This window comes from Gadus morhua, chromosome 5 (genome assembly GCF_902167405.1).
Source record: "Gadus morhua chromosome 5, gadMor3.0, whole genome shotgun sequence".
Lineage (NCBI taxonomy): Eukaryota > Metazoa > Chordata > Actinopteri > Gadiformes > Gadidae > Gadus > Gadus morhua.
Genome location: NC_044052.1, coordinates 19,687,769 through 19,703,348, shown reverse-complemented (window position 1 = coordinate 19,703,348; position 15,580 = coordinate 19,687,769). Strand labels below are relative to the sequence as shown.

General features: G+C 48.0%; 1 protein-coding gene across 1 annotated transcript; it reads left to right on the top strand.

Annotated features, from left to right (window-relative positions):
• Positions 1-101: 101 nt before the first annotated feature.
• golga5 (golgin A5) lies at positions 102-9,452 on the top strand. The gene is made up of 13 exons (XM_030356014.1): positions 102-319; positions 614-1,300; positions 2,349-2,543; positions 3,387-3,606; positions 3,699-3,822; positions 4,120-4,323; positions 5,374-5,544; positions 5,905-6,033; positions 6,531-6,629; positions 6,731-6,956; positions 7,604-7,703; positions 8,223-8,286; positions 8,950-9,452. The coding sequence occupies exons 2-13, from the start codon at positions 622-624 to the stop codon at positions 9,028-9,030; spliced, it is 2,292 nt and encodes a 763-aa protein (XP_030211874.1). The 5' UTR covers positions 102-319; positions 614-621; the 3' UTR covers positions 9,031-9,452.
• Positions 9,453-15,580: the final 6,128 nt, after the last annotated feature.

The following is a 15,580-nucleotide window of genomic DNA, read 5'->3' as shown; positions in this document are numbered from 1 at the left end:
TGAGCCGTCATATACGACTTTAGTGGGATCTTACTGCAAATATTGACACAGTGACTACACATAGAAAGCCTATTCAATTTAGCACCATCTCATTGGTTGATTTTTAGTCGGGCCCTGTTTGGGGCGTTCTGTTATGGGGTCCTTGCGGTAGCACTTCCTGGTCCACGTATGGGAGAGCAGATCAACAATCTCCTCTTTGACAGATGATGACACTCAGCGTCTCTTTTCTTTGAATAAACCTCTTTCCACTCACTGATGAAACCTACCGGATAGCCACACAGTCGGACCTCCCCGTTGTCTATACTGCGCGTCGTGAACGGTATGTCACTGCCTGCTTTGAACCTGGCTAGCTATGCTGTTAGCTCTGCGGCTATAGAATAGTTGACTCTAAACTGGGACTATTGTCGGGTTGTGGCGATGCAGACGGCGGTTGACATTATTGTGGATTCCTTCCACATTCGCTGACGTTGACTTATCGATTTGTAGAAGATTTATACTGTTTGTGTGTTTGTAGTAGTAGGCCTAGCTGGAATCCGTGCGACTTGCATTGGTTCGCTTGTTAGCTGTTGCAGAAAACTCACCTCAAGTCTTGGCGAAATGTGTCTTCCCTCAGGGTGAAGGATGTCTTGGTTCACTGACTTGGCCGGGAAAGCGGAAGATTTCCTAAACAAAGTGGACGCAGGAGCCGCTACTGCCCTGCAGAAGGAGAATGCCTTGGCAGCTGAATACGGAGGTGATCCATCGCTCTCCTCCGTGTACGCCACCTCCGGGTACCGGACGGACGGTCCTGGGATGCAGCAGAACTACGAATCGCTCCACGATCCGCCAGGTTTCATCACCGCGGCAGCTGGCAACATCAAAAGATCCAACGCCCCTCTTTTCTCCAACGCAAGTAACGTCTCCTCCACCAACCCCGACACCACCACTCCCCTGGGCTCCTCCAGCGTCGGAGCGACCTCCTCCACCAACACGGGGAGAGCCTCCTCGGGCTTTGTGAGGCGCAAAAAGAGTGAGCAGGACGTGGACGACGACATGCTGTTTGACTTCCTCAACAGCTCGGACCCGCCGGCCGCCACTAGCGACCGGAAGGACATGAGGCGAGATCTCCCGAAGGTGTCTGTCCCCGTGGTGGAGCCCCAAGCTCCGCCCTCTACCTCCACACCCATGTCCAGCGCGTTGGCCTCCGGGACCTCCACGCCCCACTCCACCCTTGGGATCTCCCGGGCGTCCAGCCTCAGCTCCTTGTCGACGCACAGCATGAAAACGTCGGAGGAGGGCCTTGCCCGGGACCCCGGCCGCGGTAGGAGCCTCTTTTAGCTGATTGGATGCTGTCTGGAGTCATGGCAGCCCATTTGGAAGCGGCTTTCTTCCTCTGGGATCTCGCTCTACGTCTCTCTCTATAGCTCTGTCTGTGTATCTCTTCCTCTCTCTCTCTTTCTCTTTGTCGCTTTCCATCTCTGTATCTCTCTTTATATCTTCATGTGTCTATCTCTCTTCATTGCACTCTAACTCTGTCTGACATCTCACTCGTCCTCTCTGCTCCTTTCCTCTCTCTACATCTCTTTAAGTCTTCATCTGTTTAGCTCTGTCTTCATCGCTCAATCTGCATCTCTTTATTTCTCGACTCTTCATCCGTTTATCTCGCTCACTTTCTCTTCATCGCTGCTATTGCTCTATCTCTCTATCTCTCTTTATCTAGTGTCATCTCACCCTAACCGTCTCACTATCTCAGTGCTCCGGCTCTCATATTCACCTCACATTTACATCCAAAGCGACTTCAAATAAATACATTTGGCAGAAGAAAGAGAAACAACAATATATCGCTGTCGGCACAGTAAGGATGTTCATAGAACAAAGTGCCAAGCACTAACAATTGCTACCTTAACCATTTCCCATATGCAGCCAAGATAATTAAGATTAGTGATATGTTGATAGATCGATGTGATTGATTAATGTTCAGAGGAGGCCCAGAATATGCACGAGTATATTGCTTGTTCCCAGAGTGACTAGCTGAGCAAATTCAAATTGTGCTCTCGTGAGAACTCTGTATTTCCAGGGTAGTATCGGCTCAAGAAAATCTGTATCAGCGTATCGGTTATCGGCTAAGGCTGATTGATCGGCCCTAAAAAAATCAATATCGGTCGATCCCTCCTTAAGATGCTATATTACTGAGTTCTATAAGTGTGTACATTAAGTGCCAGGACGTACAACATAAAGTAAGGGCTTAAGAGGGGTGGGAGGGGGTAAGGCCCCCCTACCCCCCCCCCCCACCGACATCAACATATTTATAAACTCTTATATATTCTGATCCTTTTCCTCCTTCAACCCGTCGACCTTCCTCCGCCCAGACACCCCCGACGGCTCAGACTCCGGGCTGTCGGCCCCCCAGGACTCGGGCCGACCGGAGCCCCTGTTCCCGGACGAGTCCCGGAGCCAGGAGCTGTCCAGCCTGCGCCTGGAGAACCAGCTGCTGCGCAACGAGGTGACCTCCCTCAACCAGGAGATGGCCTCCCTCATCCAGAGGGCCAAGGCCATGCAGGAGGGTAGGTCGACCGCACGGGACCGGGGACAGGGACACACGGCTTTAGGTTTTAGGTATGGAGGCTTGTATCACAGTATGGTCCATATCGGTGGTTCTCAAACGGGGGGACGCATACCCCTGGGTGGAGGCAATTTTGAGTAGTGCAAGGGTTTCGCCTGTAAAAAAAATCGTACAATTATAACAATAATCTGAAAGCTAGACAAAAGAGAATTGAGTAAATGGACAAGTGGTTGAATGCGTAAATCTGACAACAAGGAGGAAGGAGAATCTGTGAAAAAGAGGGCGCATCCAGAAACGCCAAACTGTGGTCAGCTTCAGGAGGAATGCATTTGAGTGGGGTTCCCCTCTCCATGCTCCGACCCTCCCCTGGCGCTTTGCTTCTTTTGAGGGGAGACATTAGCCAACAGATGCATGAAGCCCAGGCTTGTGTTCCTCACTAAACTGCCAAATAGAAAGCACATGCCTAATTAATTGTATTTATTTTTTTATAGATGTTTTGGGCCGGTCAAGGGGCTACTCAGCTTAAAAAATACCTTGGAGGCGGTACACTAGTAGAACAGTTTGAGAACCACTGGTATAGTCCATATAGGCTTCCTCCTAAATTTTTGCTTTTTGTACATTTTGAAACTTAAAAGTTGGTTGCACTTAAGAGCATCCAATAAGAGTCATCCAATGGTCAAAGGCGTTTGACTTGACCACCAGTATCTGGATTGGACAATGTCAGGTGGATTCTATAAAATCATTCTTTGTACAGATCAGTGCCTTCTTTAATACATGTTGAATTTGTGTCAATGATTTGAAGTGATCATTTGTGATGATGATTCTGTCTCCCCCCGCACACTAGATCTGAACCAGGCCCGCCTCCGCTCCGACAAGTGGAACTCGGACCAGTCCACGACGGACCGCGTGGTCCGAGAGTTCCGGTCGCAGGTTGATGACCTCACTGAAGCCCTGTCTGCCAAAGACGGCCAGCTGGCGGTCCTCAAGATCCGATTGGACGAGGCCGACCAGCTGCTGAAGAGCCGCAACTCGGCACTGGAGGCGGCGCAGAGCGAGAAGTCCCGGTAACAGTCGGAAGGGTCTCGGGCTCGAGCGTCAATGTCCCGCAGCCTACCGGACGATGGCCTTCTGACCCCGAACCCCCTCTTGGTTTCAGATTGCTGCAGGACCAATCAGAAGGCAGCAGCATGCAGTCGCAGGCACTGGAGACGCTGCAACAGGGGCTGAGGGAGGCGGAGCTAACCCTCCGGCGAGAGCAGGACAACTACAGACAGATGCAGGTAGGAGCCAATGGGAGGCCTGTGGGCATGGCCTCAGCTCTGTTTACCCAGAAAGAGCCAATATCGTCCTAGTGGTTAGGGTGGTTGACTTCCAGCCGAGAGGTTCCTGGTTAGACTCCCATTGTGCTTCCCTGCTTCCACTCGTACAATACATTATTCCTCTTTCCCCCCCCTCACTTGTTCTTTATTTATGTCTCGGAGAACCTCATCGCAACCCACTGCTTCTTTCTTTCTTTCTTTCTTTCTTTCTTTCTCCCAACCCTCCCCCCTCTCTCTCTCTCTCTCTCCCTCCCCCAGAGCGAGGCCGCGGTGCGTCTCTCCAGGGCGGAGGCCGAGCGGCAGACTCTGGCGGAGACGGTGACGGCGGCGGAGCGGCGGGCGGCCGAGGAGCGGCGCCGCGCCGACGACCTGCAGCAGCAGACGAGGAGCGCCCGGGCCGCCGCCGAGCTGGGCCGGCAGGAGCTGCAGGACTACAAGCACAAGGCCTCGCGCATCCTGCAGGTCAGTGGGCCGTCCTATTGGTCAGTGGGCCGTCCTAGAGGTCAGTGGGCCGTCCTAGAGGTCAGTGGGCCGTCCTATTGGTCAGTGGGCCGTCCTAGAGGTCAGTGGGCCGTCCTATTGGACAGTGGGCCGTCCTATTGGACAGTGGGCCGTCCTATAGGTCAGTGGGCCGTCCTATAGGACAGTGGGCCGTCCTAGAGGTCAGTGGGCCGTCCTATTTGTCAGTGGGCCGTCCTATTTGTCAGTGGGCCGTCCTATTTGTCAGTGGGCCGTCCTATTTGTCAGTGGGCCGTCCTATTTGTCAGTGGGCCGTCCTATTTGTCAGTGGGCCGTCCTATAGGTCAGTGGGCCGTCCTATAGGTCAGTGGGCCGCCCTATAGGTCAGTGGGCCGTCCTATTGGTCAGTGGGCCGACCTAGAGGACAGTGGGCCGTCGTATAGGTCAGTGGGCCGTCCTATTGGTCAGTGGGCCGTCCTATTGGTCAGTGGGCCGTCCTATTGGTCAGTGGGCCGTCCTATTGGTCAGTGGGCCGTCCTATTGGTCAGCGGGCCGTCCTATTTGTCAGCGGGCCGTCCTATTGGTCAGTGGGCCGTCCTATTGGTCAGTGGGCCGACCTAGAGGACAGTGGGCCGTCCTATTGGTCAGTGGGCCGGGCTATAGGTCAGTGGGCCGTCCTATTGGTCAGTGGGCCGTCCTATTGGTCAGTGGGCCGTCCTATTGGTCAGTGGGCCGTCCTATTTGTCAGTGGGCCGTCCTATTGGTCAGTGGGCCGACCTAGAGGACAGTGGGCCGTCCTATTGGTCAGTGGGCCGGGCTATAGGGCAGTGGGCCGTCCTATTGGTCAGTGGGCCGTCCTATAGGTCAGTGGTCCCGGGTGATGTCATCTTGGGGCGGCATGTGGATCAGGAGGTAGAGCGGGTTGGCTGGTCACCGGAAGGTAGCTAGTTCGATCCCCGGCTTCTCTTAGCTGAGTGTGGAGGTGTCCCTGAACCAGAAGCTTGTCTCCAGCCTCACTCCCTCTCCTCTGTCCCCTCCCCCCCCCCCCCCCAGTCCAAGGAGAAGCTCATCTCCAGCCTGAAGGAGGGCTCGGGGCTGGACACCCTGGACAGCGGCCGGGGCGCGGTCCTGGAGCTGGAGGAGATGCGCCACGAGAAGGAGCTCCAGAAGGAGGAGGTGCAGAGGCTGCAGGGCCAGGTCCACGCGCTGCGGGCCGAGGTCCAGGTGAGCGGGGCCCCCTTTGGGCCCCCACATCAGAGGGGGTCTGGGAACGTCTGGGTCAGAAGGCGGTTGGTTCAACTACTGACTACCAAGGGGCTCATGAGCAAGAAAAGGGGCTCACTAAAGACTCACATTTAAATGTAGCCACAGCGCCACCTCTGGTCAAGCAAGGCCATTGCAGCTGATATTTAGGATGGGTATAACCGCATCTGAATTAAGGCGATAATATGAACAAAAATAAGAAATTGCAAAGAACAACAAAAGAAAAACATCTACATATCCTGAGCAGCGTCAGTTAAAGGTACACAGAACATGGCCTCACTTTGTAGGATTTCTGAAAGACAACCGTGCCACTACCCTTAGGAGCTGGAGAGCCAGGCCATGAGCGAGGTGGAGACGTGGAGGCAGCAGCAGATGGAGCTCCAGGACCAGCAGGCCATGCAGATCAGAGCCAAGCAGGAGGCAGAGGCCGAGCTGGACCGACACAAACAGGTGGGGGAGGAGCACCAAGCCAACGCTAACCGCATTAAAACAGGTGGGAGACAGATACACCAAGCTAACGCTATCCGCATTAAAACAGGTGGGAGACAGATACACCAAGCTAACGCTAACCTCATTAAACCAGTGGGAGACAGAGCTACACCAAGCTAACGCTAACCGCATTAAAACAGGTGGGAGACAGATACACCAAGCTAACGCTAACCTCATTAAACCAGTGGGAGACAGATACACCAAGCTAACACTAACCTCATTAAACCAGTGGGAGACAGAGCTACACCAAGCTAACGCTAACCGCATAAAAACAGGTTGGAGACCGTCACCAAGCTAGTGCTAACCCCACCACCCAGGTAGGGCACAGACACATGAAGGACAGGGGCAGCACATGTCCGGGATAGGTTCGATTTACCAGACGTATTTTATTATATTTATTTTATGGCTCGATATCCAGATTTCTTTTTTTAATACCAATGTTCTATTTGTGTCCTCAGGAGCTGCAGTACCTGGAGGAGGAGAGTCACCGCACCAAAGCCAGCCTGCAGAGCCGGATCAAAGACCGGGAGGACGAGATCCAGAAGCTGAGGAACCAGGTAGACCTCCTCGCCTTCGTCCCCCCCGCTGCACCTCAGCTCTCTTTACCAACGCCCCCCCTCCCCCCCTGACCTGTCACTCATCCCTTGGTCCCGGCCAGCTGACCAATAAGGCTCTGAGCAGCAGCAGCCAGGTGGAGCTGGAGAGCCGTCTGCACCAGCTGACGGAGACGCTGATCCAGAAGCAGACCATGCTGGAGGCGCTGGGCACGGAGAAGAGCTCCCTGGCCTTCCAGCTGGAGAGGCTGGAGCAGCAGCTGAAGAGCGCCCAGGGAGGGGCGCCGAGCGGTGGGCAGGCCATCCACATGGGCAGCCTGGAGGGAGCAGGTAGGAGGGGAGGAGTTGAGGGGCAACCCCACGTTGGAAATGTAACGAGGGTAACACCGCCACCCGCTGGTGAACACGGGTTACTGCAGTTGGTTTAATTTCTTTTTTAGATATCTGAATTGTTCCTGATATTGATCACATTTAACTTTTTAGGTTCATGAACTGCCTGCCTGACTGACATAATTATCAAAATCTGGATACCATTTAAAACCCCTATTTTGCCGTATTCCAGAAAGAGTATTGCAGTATTCGTAAATTCTTCCTGTGTACCTGCAAACATGTGGCTCAGGAGGTAGAGAGATTTGGCTGGACACCGGAAGGATGCTAGTTCGATCCCCGGCTCCTCCTAACCGAGGGTCGAGGTGTCCCTGAGCAAGGCACTCACCCCGACTGCTCTCGACCAGCTGGCTGTCACCGTACATGGTCGACCCCGCCATCGGTGTGTGAATGAATGGGTGAATGTTGGGAAATATTGTTAAGTATAGTGGCCACTGGTTAGAAAAGCGCTGGATAGATGCACTCCATTGACCATTGTGTGTGTGTGTGTGTGTGTGTGTGTGTGTGTGTGTGTGTGTGTGTGTGTGTGTGTGTGTGTGTGTGTGTGTGTGTGTGTGTGTGTGTGTGTGTGTGTGTGTGTGGTCCTCCAGGGGCGCGACAGAGGGCCACGCCCGTGCTCTTCAGCGACCAGGACAGCCCCGGCATGTACGGCCAGGTGCGCAAGGCGGCCAGCACCATCGACCGCTTCAGGTCAGTCTGCGCTGCTCGGTGCGTCCCCCGACACCGTGTCCCTAGGACGGGTCACTACCGGTTTCTGGTGGTGTGTTCCAGATGCCTCGGACACCAGCCTTCCGAGTTGCAAGTGGGGAAATCTCCCAGCTGTCTTGCGGCATTTCACGGAGGCACAAAAAATGGCTGCGCCCGTAAAGAGATTTATTCGTACCACGTTGGTCATTTTGATATATTTATTTTAAATGGTCTTAAACACTTGATCACTTTTATTCCGGTCACCAATTTATGCATTGCACGGTCTTTCTGTGCGTACAATACATTGTAAAGTTTGTTGTTTGTTTTCGAGCTTGTTTGCTAAAGAGAATAATGTAGCTAACAATAACAACATCTAGCCAATGACCTTAGACAATCACAAAGAAGAACGGGAACGCTATAAGTCTTACGAGACAGGAAATGACGTCACAAGTGAAAGTTGGAAGGCTGGTGACCGAGGCATCTGGAACGATCCATAATGCTGGGCCCTTGTTCTTGTTTCAGCATCAGACTGGGGATCTTCCTGCGACGCTACCCCATCGCCAGAGTGTTTGTTATCTTGTACATCGTGAGTATCTTTGACTCTTGTACATCGCGACAGGGTTTCAACTGCTGAGCCATGAGAATGTCTTTTTTAAATGCAACCAAAACGTGTGCTTTCTGTGATGTGTTTAACTCTTTCACAACACATTTGTTGTCGGGCGGCGTGTGGCTCCGGAGGTAGAGCGGGCTGGCTGGTAACCGGAGGGGTTCTAGTTCGATCCCCGGCTTCCCGGTGTCTAGGAGTCCCTGAGCAAGGCATCTCACCCTGACTGCTCCCGACGAGCTGGCTGTCATGGTCGACGCCGCCGTCGGTGTGTGAATGTGTACATGAATGGGTGAATGTTGGGTCATGTTGTAAAGCGCTTTGAGTGGCCACTGGTCAGAAATGCGTGATATAAATGCAGCAACAGGATGTGGGGCTGCTGTCAATGTCCTCACAGGCTCAAAGAAGTATTGTAAATGTTTGTTCGTTTTGGCGACCACTCCGGGATCTGTTGAAGCTCCATCAGTGGTGCAGAGAGAACGGAGCATTCGATTCAGTTAGCACCTTTCTCATACGTTTTGATTCAAAGTAGCCTATACTTCATACACAGTAACGCACATAAAACCAGGATAGCAATGAACAACACGCCAGAGCTAACACAGAGAGGGCCCGGCTCACCGCGTGGACTTCCTGTTCCTCCCGCAGGGTCTCCTGCACCTGTGGGTGATGATAGTCCTGCTGACCTACACGCCGGAGATGCACACAGACCACCCGGGGGGCAGATGAGGACCCCCCCCCGCCCGTCGACGCCGGGTAACGGTTGCCCTCGACGGAACGAAAGACAAACAATGAGGCTCGCTGCTGGACGACGGTTCAACGACTCTCACTAGGAACCAAACTCTTCCTGTTTTTGCACAGAAACGCCATGGTTACAGACTTCCACTGACTGCCCTTCATCATCATCATCATTATTATTATTATTATTATTATTAATATCGGTTTCCCAATCTGGAGATTCCTGGTGAGTGGCATGAGGTTTTAAACGAACGCTGTGGAGGGGTGGGCGCTGGCGAGGCATTAAATCAACGCTGATTATTTCGATATCGTACAGCATTTCTTCATCTCCCTTCTGACACGTTTTTCCTGAGAGATTATATTCAACACTATGTTTAAAAACAAAAGGCTTTTAATAAACATCTGAAAAAGAAGATCCTGAATGTTGTTCAGTTGGAGGCTGAGGAATCCCAATGCTATTTTTTATCTTTCATAGAACTATTATTTCTTTGGGAAATAATATATTTTATAATCCCATTGACTTGCAATGTAAAATAATATATATTTCAAGGTAGAATGTTAAGTTTAAAATATGAAAAATATTTGAATAGAAGAGCACGATTCCAAGCTAATCTGAACATTGTAAAATTAGTCTTGAGTCTCTAGTTGAAACAATGTGCAATGAGTAGGCTCCCAAAGTTTGTGGAGAATATAAAGAGAATAAAACTTAAGAACAACAGTTGAGCGCTGCATGTTAAGGAGATTTTAAATGTAATTGTGATTTATCTATGAGCCAAGGTTAATCCTGATGAAACAAAAGCATACTACTCAAATTGTTAAATTATTGTTCACCAGAGTGGTCATGGAATCCTATTGTTATGGCGTTAGTTTGACACAAGAGGGCGCCATCGAGCTGGTATGGAGACATGCACACATAGTGCTTTCACTGGAATCTCCAGAGACTCTTCTGAAAACCTCAACCCTACATTTCCACTGACTTTCTGCCATCAAGAGACACAGGTGCACATCTGCTCAAATAAACTGGACGTCATTTGAATAGCTACAGTTCACTGCTTACAGCATACGTTTAAAGATCAAAGACAGACATCATTAATATGTTACTGTTTCCACCACTCAGTATGATAGGGTTCCTATGTATTGGAGGGAGATACTGAATGTCTTTGAGATGACAATGTTCATGTTTTTAAGGTTATATCTGCAGAAACCTGGACATCTCTCTGAACTTCTATTACACTCTGAGAGTCTCGCCTCCTCTCTCCCTCCCTCTCTCCCCCTCTACCTGTCTCTCTCCTCCGTCTGTCCCCCTCTCTGTCCCCCTCCCTCCCTCCCTCTCTCCCTCCGTCTCCCTTTCCCCCTCTCTCCCTCTCCCCCTCTACCTGTCTCTTTCCCCCTCCTGCTCTCTCTCTCCCTCCCTCTCCTCCTTTGTCTCTCTCCCTCCCACTCTCCTTCCCTCACCCCCTCTCTGTCCGTATGTCTATCTGTCTCTCTCTGTCTCTGTCCCTCCCTCTTACTCTCTCTCCCCCTCTCCCTCTCACACTCCATCCCTCCCTCCCTCCCTCCCCCTCCCTCTCCAGTCAGTGGGCCGTCCTATAGGTCAGTGGGCCGTCCTATAGGTCAGTGGATCGTCCTATTGGTCAGTGGGCCGTCCTATAGGTCAGTGGTCCCGGGTGATGTCATCTTGGGGCGGCATGTGGATCAGGAGGTAGAGCGGGTTGGCTGGTCACCGGAAGGTAGCTAGTTCGATCACCGGCACCTCGAGTGTGGAGGTGTCCCTGAACCGAGAAGGGTCCAGCTGCAGGCTTGGGCGTTTCCGTCATGACACAAGAACGCCCTTTAGGCGTTCCTGGTAGCGTTTCATCAACCAATCACGAGGTGTTTCGAAAGGCATAGGCCTACTGGGTTTCGCAAGGCATACTGCGAAGCACAGTCGCAAGGCATACTATGCTTTTCTTCCTTAATGGCAATTTTACCTCTCTCGTTAGATTTAGCAATCATGGAGCCCCCACTTGGCTAACGTTAGTTCTATGCTACCCGTACTTGAAACTGCTGTTTGAGAAAATCTAACTAGCGTATGTTTCGGATGTTGACAGCCGTGCGAAGAAGAAGGGGTTCAGTGTTGACGGTGAAAGTTAGGCCGGTTTATAGGCTATAAACCGGCCTAACTTTCACCGTCAACACCAAAAATCTGACAAAATCTTCACTCTGCTATAAATTATAGCAGAGTTTCCGTTGTCGGTTATTACCGGTCATTGACCGGAAAAAAATGAGGAGGACCAACAATTCTAATGTCCCAGGTCATTCATTGAAATAATATACGAAAATAAAAAGGCATGGAATAAAACACTGCATTGCCACTAAACAGTAGTGCCAATCGGCCGTACTGATGTGTACACCAAAGACTATTCCTGACACTCCTCTGCCCCGCTGTGTTCGCTCTGGCTGTGGTCGCTCCGCACTGTTTCGGCCCGTGGTAAAGCGAGGCATCCTCGCTGCTGTCCAAGGCATTTTGAGACGCAGCATTTATTTAATGCTCATATGACCTAGTGCGGAAAAAATGTAGATGAAAAAGTGTGAGAGGAGCGGTGGTGCGCTAAACTTGTTCTGTGAGCAGCTGGATGTGAACCATGGTGTGAACACAACGATCGATTTTCGACTGTGCGCGCATGCACTGGTGTAATTGAGCTGCGCTGCTATATATCTTTTTTATCAATGTAGCGAGTTGCGAGTCTAGTGCAGGCTGAGTTTTTTTTTTCAGCACCCCCTGCGGAGAATACGTTCCCGCGGCTATGCTAGTGTTTTACCTACGGACATGAATTTATTTACGGACAAAAGATGGGGGAGCGTATGATAATGGCCGTTTTTAGGAGACCGGTACTTTGGAACATGAGGATCGACATATACAGAGATAAAAAAAAAAAAAACCAGTCTTGGAAAGAGATCGGTGAGGAGTTTGGCCTGCCAGGTACTCACATGTTTTGTGAAAAACATAAAAACTTTCATACGGTATCTCCGTAAAACGACGGCGAAAGTTAAATTTTTTGAACGCATATTAAGGACATACCGGACAGAAATTTTACGGAGGAGAAAGTCTCGAAGAAAAAACGGACATTACGGAGAATCACATAGGAATGAATGGACTTTCGGTCGGAGACGGTTGGATCGCATACGAGAATGTATGTATGTGGAAACGAGGCGTCACCCTGGGTTCACACCAAAATATGCAAAAAGATGCCGTGCAGCACGATCCCATTCAAAATGAATGTAGAGACGAGATATTTCAACTTTTCTGCAGCAAACGCGTGATGACGGCCAATCAGCGTTCAACAGCGTTGCCAAAGCTGTGTTTTGCGTCCCCTTAAAAGCTGCATCCATATATGCATGGCATGCCGGGCAGGCCATGCCATGCATATATGGAAAAAAAGTTTTGCTGCGCCGCAAAACTTTTGCTGCGCTGCAAAACTTGATTTGCCGGCCGCAAAACCTCGGCGACAACGCGTACGGGCAGCAAATGCATTTTTTGGTGTGAACGCAGGGTTATGTTTTTTTTCATGACGACCAATAAAAAACAACAGTGTTACCCCTTATGTTTTTTGTCATGACGACCAATAAAAAACGACAGTGTTACCCCTTATGTTTTTTTTCATGACGACCAATAAAAAACGACAGTGTTACCCCTGAGGCGATGACAATACACAATAATCAATCATCAATAAAGAGGATATACATGGCATTAAAATGTATGTGTGTATTTATATTATTTCCCTCATGTTTTTTTTCATGACGACCAATAAAATACGACAGTGTTACCCCTTATATTTTATTTGACAAAGACAACAGTGTTACCCCTTATGTTTTTTTTCATGACGACAAATAAAAAACAACAGTGTTACCCCATATGTTTTTTTTCATGACGACCAATAAAAAACAACAGTGTTACCCCTTATGTTTTTTTTCATGATGACCAATAAAAAACAACAGTGTTACCCCTTATGTTTTTTTTTTCATGACCAATAAAAAACGACAGTGTTACCCCTTATGTTTTTTTTCATGACGACGAACATAAAACAACAGTGTTACCCCTTATGTTTTTTTTCATAACGACCAATAAAAAACGACAGTGTTACCCCTTATGTTATTTTTCATGACGACGAATAAAAAACGACAGTGTTACCGCTTATGTTTTTTTTCATGACGACGAGTAAAAAACGACAGTGTTACCCATTATGTTTTTTTTCATGACGACCAATAAAAAACAAAAGTGTTACCCTTTATGTTTTTTTTCATGATGACCAATAAAAAACAACAGTGTTACCCCTTATGATTTTTTTCATGATGACCAATAAAAAACAACAGTGTTACCCCTTATGTTTTTTTTCATGACGACGAACATAAAACAACAGTGTTACCCCTTATGTTTTTTTTCATGATGACCAATAAAAAACAACAGTGTTACCCTTTATGTTTTTTTTCATGATGACCAATAAAAAACAACAGTGTTACCCCTTATGTTTTTTTTCATGACGACGAACATAAAACAACAGTGTTACCCCTTATGATTTTTTTCATGATGACCAATAAAAAACAACAGTGTTACCCTTTATGTTTTTTTTCATGATGACCAATAAAAAACAACAGTGTTACCCCTTATGTTTTTTTTCATGACGACGAACATAAAACAACAGTGTTACCCCTTATGTTTTTTTTCATAACGACCAATAAAAAACGACAGTGTTACCCCTTATGTTATTTTTCATGACGACGAATAAAAAACGACAGTGTTACCGCTTATGTTTTTTTTCATGACGACGAGTAAAAAAACGACAGTGTTACCCATTATGTTTTTTTTCATGACGACCAATAAAAAACAAAAGTGTTACCCTTTATGTTTTTTTTCATGATGACCAATAAAAAACAACAGTGTTACCCCTTATGTTTTTTTTCATGACGACCAATAAAAAACAACAGTGTTACCCCTTATGATTTTTTTCATGATGACCAATAAAAAACGACAGTGTTACCCCTTATGTTTTTTTTCATGACGACCAATAAAAAACAACAGTGTTACACCCTATGTTTTTTTTCATGACGACCAATAAAAAACGACAGTGTTACCCCGTATGTTTTTTTTCATGACGACCAATAAAAAACAACAGTGTTACCCCTTATGTTTTTTTTCATGACGACGAATAAAAAACAACAGTGTTTTTTATGTTTTTTTTCATGATAACCAATAAAAAACAACAGTGTCACCCCTTATGTTTTTTTTCATGACTGTTACGCGCCTCCCCTTTTTCTTCTTGTTCCACCCGCTCTATTCTCTTCTGTCCTCGCAGGTGTTCCCGATTCCTGGGGGGTGGAGCTACGGCTACTTAAGGCGTGGCCTGTGCTCCCTATGGGGGCTCTCATTCTGGCGTCTTCACGTTGACCCGAGCTGCCTTTGAATCCTGCTTGGAGGACTGCTATTGTTTTTCGCATTTGTTTTATATAGCGGAGGATGGGAACTGTAGGGAGGAAGTGCTGGCTTCGACGGCCCAATGCGTGGCTGGCCCAGGCTTCGTCCAACCTTTTGTTTCTTTAATGAGTGTCCTTTTGTTGGAAGTTCTGTGAAATAAACGTCACCATCATTGTGATCGGGAACTTTGGTCTATGTATTCTTAATACGCTGCGGGCCGCCGGATCGCGAGCCGTGTTGTAAGGGTGGCCGTAACAATGACCAATAAAAAACAACAGTGTTACCCCTTATGTTTTTTTTCATGACGACCAATAAAAAACAACAGTGTTACCCCTTATGTTTTTTTTCATGATGACCAATAAAACACCACAGTGTTACCCCTTATGTTTTTTTCATGCTGACCAATAAAAAACAACAGTGTTACCCCTTATGTTTTTTTTCATGATGACCAATAAAACACCACAGTGTTACCCCTTATGTTTTTTTTCATGACGACAAATAAAAAACAACAGTGTTACCCCATATGTTTTTTTTCATGACGACGAATAAAAAACAACAGTGTTACCCCTTATGTTTTTTTTCATGACGACAAATAAAAAACAACAGTGTTACCCCATGTTTTTTTTCATGACGACGAATAAAAAACAACAGTGTTACCCCTTATGTTTTTTTTCATGACGACAAATAAAAAACGACAGTGTTACCCCTTATGTTTTTTTTCATGACGACCAATAAAACAATAAAACGACGAATATAAAACAACAGTGTTACCCCTTATGTTTTTTTTCATGACGACTAAAAAGAAACAACAGTGTTAGCCCCTATGTTTCTTTTCATGACGACCAATAAAAAACGACGGTGTTACTCCATATGTTTTTTTTCATGACGACCAATAAAAAACATCAGTGTTACCCCTTATGTTTTTTTTCATGATGACCAATAAAAAACAACCGTGTTACCCCTTCTGTTTTTTTTCATGATGACAAATAAAAAACAACAGTGTTACCCCTTATGTTTTTTTTCATGACGACCAATAAAAAACAACCGTGTTACCCCTTATGTTTTTTTTCATGACGACGAATAAAAAAC

What these genes read in the sequence shown, in the direction of transcription:
- golga5 (XM_030356014.1), top strand. Translation starts at nt 622, where the DNA reads ATGTCTTGGTTCACTGACTTGGCCGGGAAAGCGGAAGATTTCCTAAAC. An exon ending in AGCTGGACCGACACAAACAG is followed by an intron (nt 6,034 to 6,530) that starts GTGGGGGAGGAG and finishes TTGTGTCCTCAG; the next exon opens with GAGCTGCAGTACCTGGAGGA. An exon ending in TGTTTGTTATCTTGTACATC is followed by an intron (nt 8,287 to 8,949) that starts GTGAGTATCTTT and finishes TTCCTCCCGCAG; the next exon opens with GGTCTCCTGCACCTGTGGGT.